Genomic DNA, 3,071 nt, shown 5'->3' with positions numbered 1-3,071 from the left:
TGCTACAATGCATGTGTGTTAGCAGGCAGGTTTGGGGCAGCAAACATAGATATGTTTTTGTGCACTGCAGGAATGTGCTTGATGTCACACTTGTTGCCCCGCCACACAGGTGTGATGGGGACTAAACACAGGTAAACAAAGCTAAACCTATGTAATGGCAGGCACATCTAAACGCATAGATAGATAATTTCTCCTGTGTATGATTAATCTAAACCCAGGAGTCCTCATAAGCATGTAGCACAGGGGTGGGCAACCTCAGCGCTCCAGTTGTTGTGGAACTACACGCCCCAGGAGGCATTACAAGATTCTGACAGCCAAAGGCATGGGATGGGATTTGTATTTTCACCACAGCTAGAGTGCCAAGGTTGCCTACCTCTGATTTAGTGAATTCCACTCAATGAGGACATACTACGACTGGAGCAGACAAAATCTGGAGCAGTTAGCCATAGCACCAATCAGCTTTTATCTTTCATTTTCAAAGCTTAACTGAACTGAAGGGAGAAGCTGATAGGGTTCTATTGACAACTGCATCAGTTTTAGTAAATTGCCAGCTTTGTCCTGCACATTTGCAGCATATCTGCACTCTGACAGCCTACTGTGGCATTCCATACACTGGATATAATGTAAAGTCAGGGGACGCTGATGAGGCACTAGCAGGCTGACCAGCAGCGCTCTCCCCTATAGTAATAACTTGTTGCGATAGACAGCCCCAAATAGTTCCCTCGGTAACCACGATCACGTGTTACTTCCACCCCCCATAACGAACTTTATGCAGATCTCGCGAGTTGACTCGACGTACGAGAAGAGCGCAGCCAATGGCAGAGCACGGGCGACTGCTCAGCCAATCCTGTGTGGCAAAGGGCGGTCTGTGTCGGCTAAGCACGCTAGATTGTTCTGGAAGCGCCGAACGCGGCGTGCAGTGACGGTGGAGTTCTGAGCATTGTCTCCTGCACGCGGTTCTACTGCGAACCTACATCATGTCCGCCGTCAAAGCATTGAACCCGAAAGCCGAGGTGGCCCGTGCCCAGGCGGCTCTCGCCGTGAACATCAGTGCGGCCCGCGGCCTCCAGGATGTGCTGAGGACCAACCTCGGGCCTAAGGGGACCATGAAGATGTGAGAACTGTGTGAATGTGTATGGTGACACGCCTTGGTTGTGTGCGCGCACGGTTTTATCAGGGCCTGGGGTGTATTGCTTATAATCCGGCCAGCGCCCATTCATATGGGGGTTCGTGGCGGGATATGGGCACTACCATTTATGGTCATGGTGTGAGTCCGCATGGTGCTGACAACGTTTACACGGCGTCCATGCTTAGCTGGTGCCGAGGTCTGTATGCATGTGTCATGGCTGTGAGTGAAGTAACATTATTATCTATGGGGGATGCTTTCTGTATTTCATTGGGGTTATAGTGTTTTATGAATCGATCCGATCTCTATATTATGTGCTCATACATTTCAGGCATTTCATTTTACACAAGATCCCCTTTAGCAGCCATTGAATACTTCATTGATTCCCCATCTCTAAAGGGAGACCGAGAATTTGGGCCACCAGGAACTTGCACCTCCTGCTTCTGGAACTTAGACATAGTCCAGCTTTGTTTAAAAGAAAATACTATTTGTTTTTTATGCATTTGATCCTGCAAAGCATTGCAGCTGTAATCAGTGGGTGCAATGCTCTGGAATTTCAGGGCCCGTTCACACCAGATGCAGTGAGTTCTGGCCAGAATGCACTGCCTCTCTTTGCGGCCGGCTCACTTTTGTGTGGGGTAGAAGGGGGTGTGGTGGTCCCTTGAAGTGAATAGCACCGTGGCCATGCGCCTGGTCCGGTGTAATCAAAATGCTGCAAGCACTTTTTTGATCGCACCGGACCGCAGGCATAATGTGCCTTGCGATCCCGTGCGGCCAATTGCATTGCGGCCGGAGGGCGTGGCTATGGTGCCATTCAGTTCAATTGTTCGTCATGCCCCCTCCTGTCCCACTAACAAGTGAGCTGGCCGCAAGGCAGTGCATTTCGGGCCGGAACGCTCTGCAACTGGTGTGAACAGGCCCTCAGTTACAGGGACCGGAGGAAGTGTAAATGGGCTACTAGTGCCGTGACCACGCCTCACTTGTATGCCATGGAGAACTACAAGTTCCTGTGCCATGGTGACAGATGGGACTTGTAGTCTCTGTTCAGAGAAAACTGAATAGATTATCTGATTGTGAGGTTGAAGCCGTGCTGAAGTCAAATGATGACAGTAGGTGGTGGGGAGAAGAGCCCCACAATTCAGGGAAGGGGAGGTGTCCATGTCACTGTTTCATGTTACATCTTCAATATGGGTGAAACTTCAAGCCTAGTCTAAAATGCAAAATTACCCTTTGAATATTTTGATGCAGTTTGAGAACTCTTCCCAAATGGGCTTATGTATGAATTGGTGTATTCAGTTTTTAAATAATTATAATTGTTCAGGCCCATGTCCTGAGATCAGAATCAAGCTGTCAGATCTCTAAATCAAGTATTGGGTTTATCCAGAATACGTACATCTGAATTAAAGAAGAATTATGGAGAGAGTGAAATACTCATCCCAATAGTTAGAGCCAACGTGTGACACTGAAGCTGTCACAGGTCAGCTCTATTGATCGCGAACTGAGTGATCACATACCGCCGATCTCTCGATTCACGGTCTTCTCCCTGCAGAGACTCCAATTCCGGCAGGGATCCACCCCTCTCCATTCCTCTAACGCTGACAGGGGAGGGGGCGGGCACACCTGGCTCTGCCTTCAGAGAGGTAGAGACGGCTGTCCGTCAGGCACTGGTGTGGATCCCCACAATATTGTTGGGATCCCTCTGACCACAGCGCGGCTCTGCACTGTCAACATGTAGTGTGCAAAAGCCTTCTATATGCTGAGTTTTAGGTCAGAAGAGAATATAGTAAATACCCTTCGGCTGCCAATGACACGTCCTACATGTCATGGCACTTGAAGAGTTAAAACAATAGCAGTTTGTTTTAAAATTCATCTTCTGGCTATAATGTAGAAGTAATCAGGATATCTGTAAAGGCGCAATGTATTACTTCTATGGACTGTGGCAATG

At 48.6% G+C, this 3,071-nt stretch overlaps 1 protein-coding gene across 4 annotated transcripts in view; it reads left to right on the top strand.

The window, feature by feature from the left end:
• The first annotated feature begins 834 nt into the window (after positions 1–834).
• The window catches only part of CCT6A (chaperonin containing TCP1 subunit 6A), a 24,450-nt gene continuing 22,213 nt past the window's right edge, over positions 835–3,071 (top strand). For 2 of the 4 annotated variants that reach the window (XM_018571025.1, XM_018571024.1), the window contains exon 1: positions 835–1,114. In XM_018571025.1, the coding sequence (XP_018426527.1) occupies positions 978–1,114 (137 nt within the window). In that variant the 5' untranslated portion in view covers positions 835–977. The remainder of the gene's footprint in view (positions 1,115–3,071) is intronic. The other 2 variants (XM_018571023.1, XM_018571021.1) reach the window with 1 other exon arrangement.

This window comes from Nanorana parkeri, unplaced genomic scaffold (genome assembly GCF_000935625.1).
Source record: "Nanorana parkeri isolate BGI_ZX_2015 unplaced genomic scaffold, ASM93562v1 scaffold1654, whole genome shotgun sequence".
Classification (NCBI taxonomy): domain Eukaryota; kingdom Metazoa; phylum Chordata; class Amphibia; order Anura; family Dicroglossidae; genus Nanorana; species Nanorana parkeri.
The sequence above is the reverse complement of the archived record's forward strand: the minus strand, read 5'-3'. Positions and strand labels throughout refer to the sequence as shown.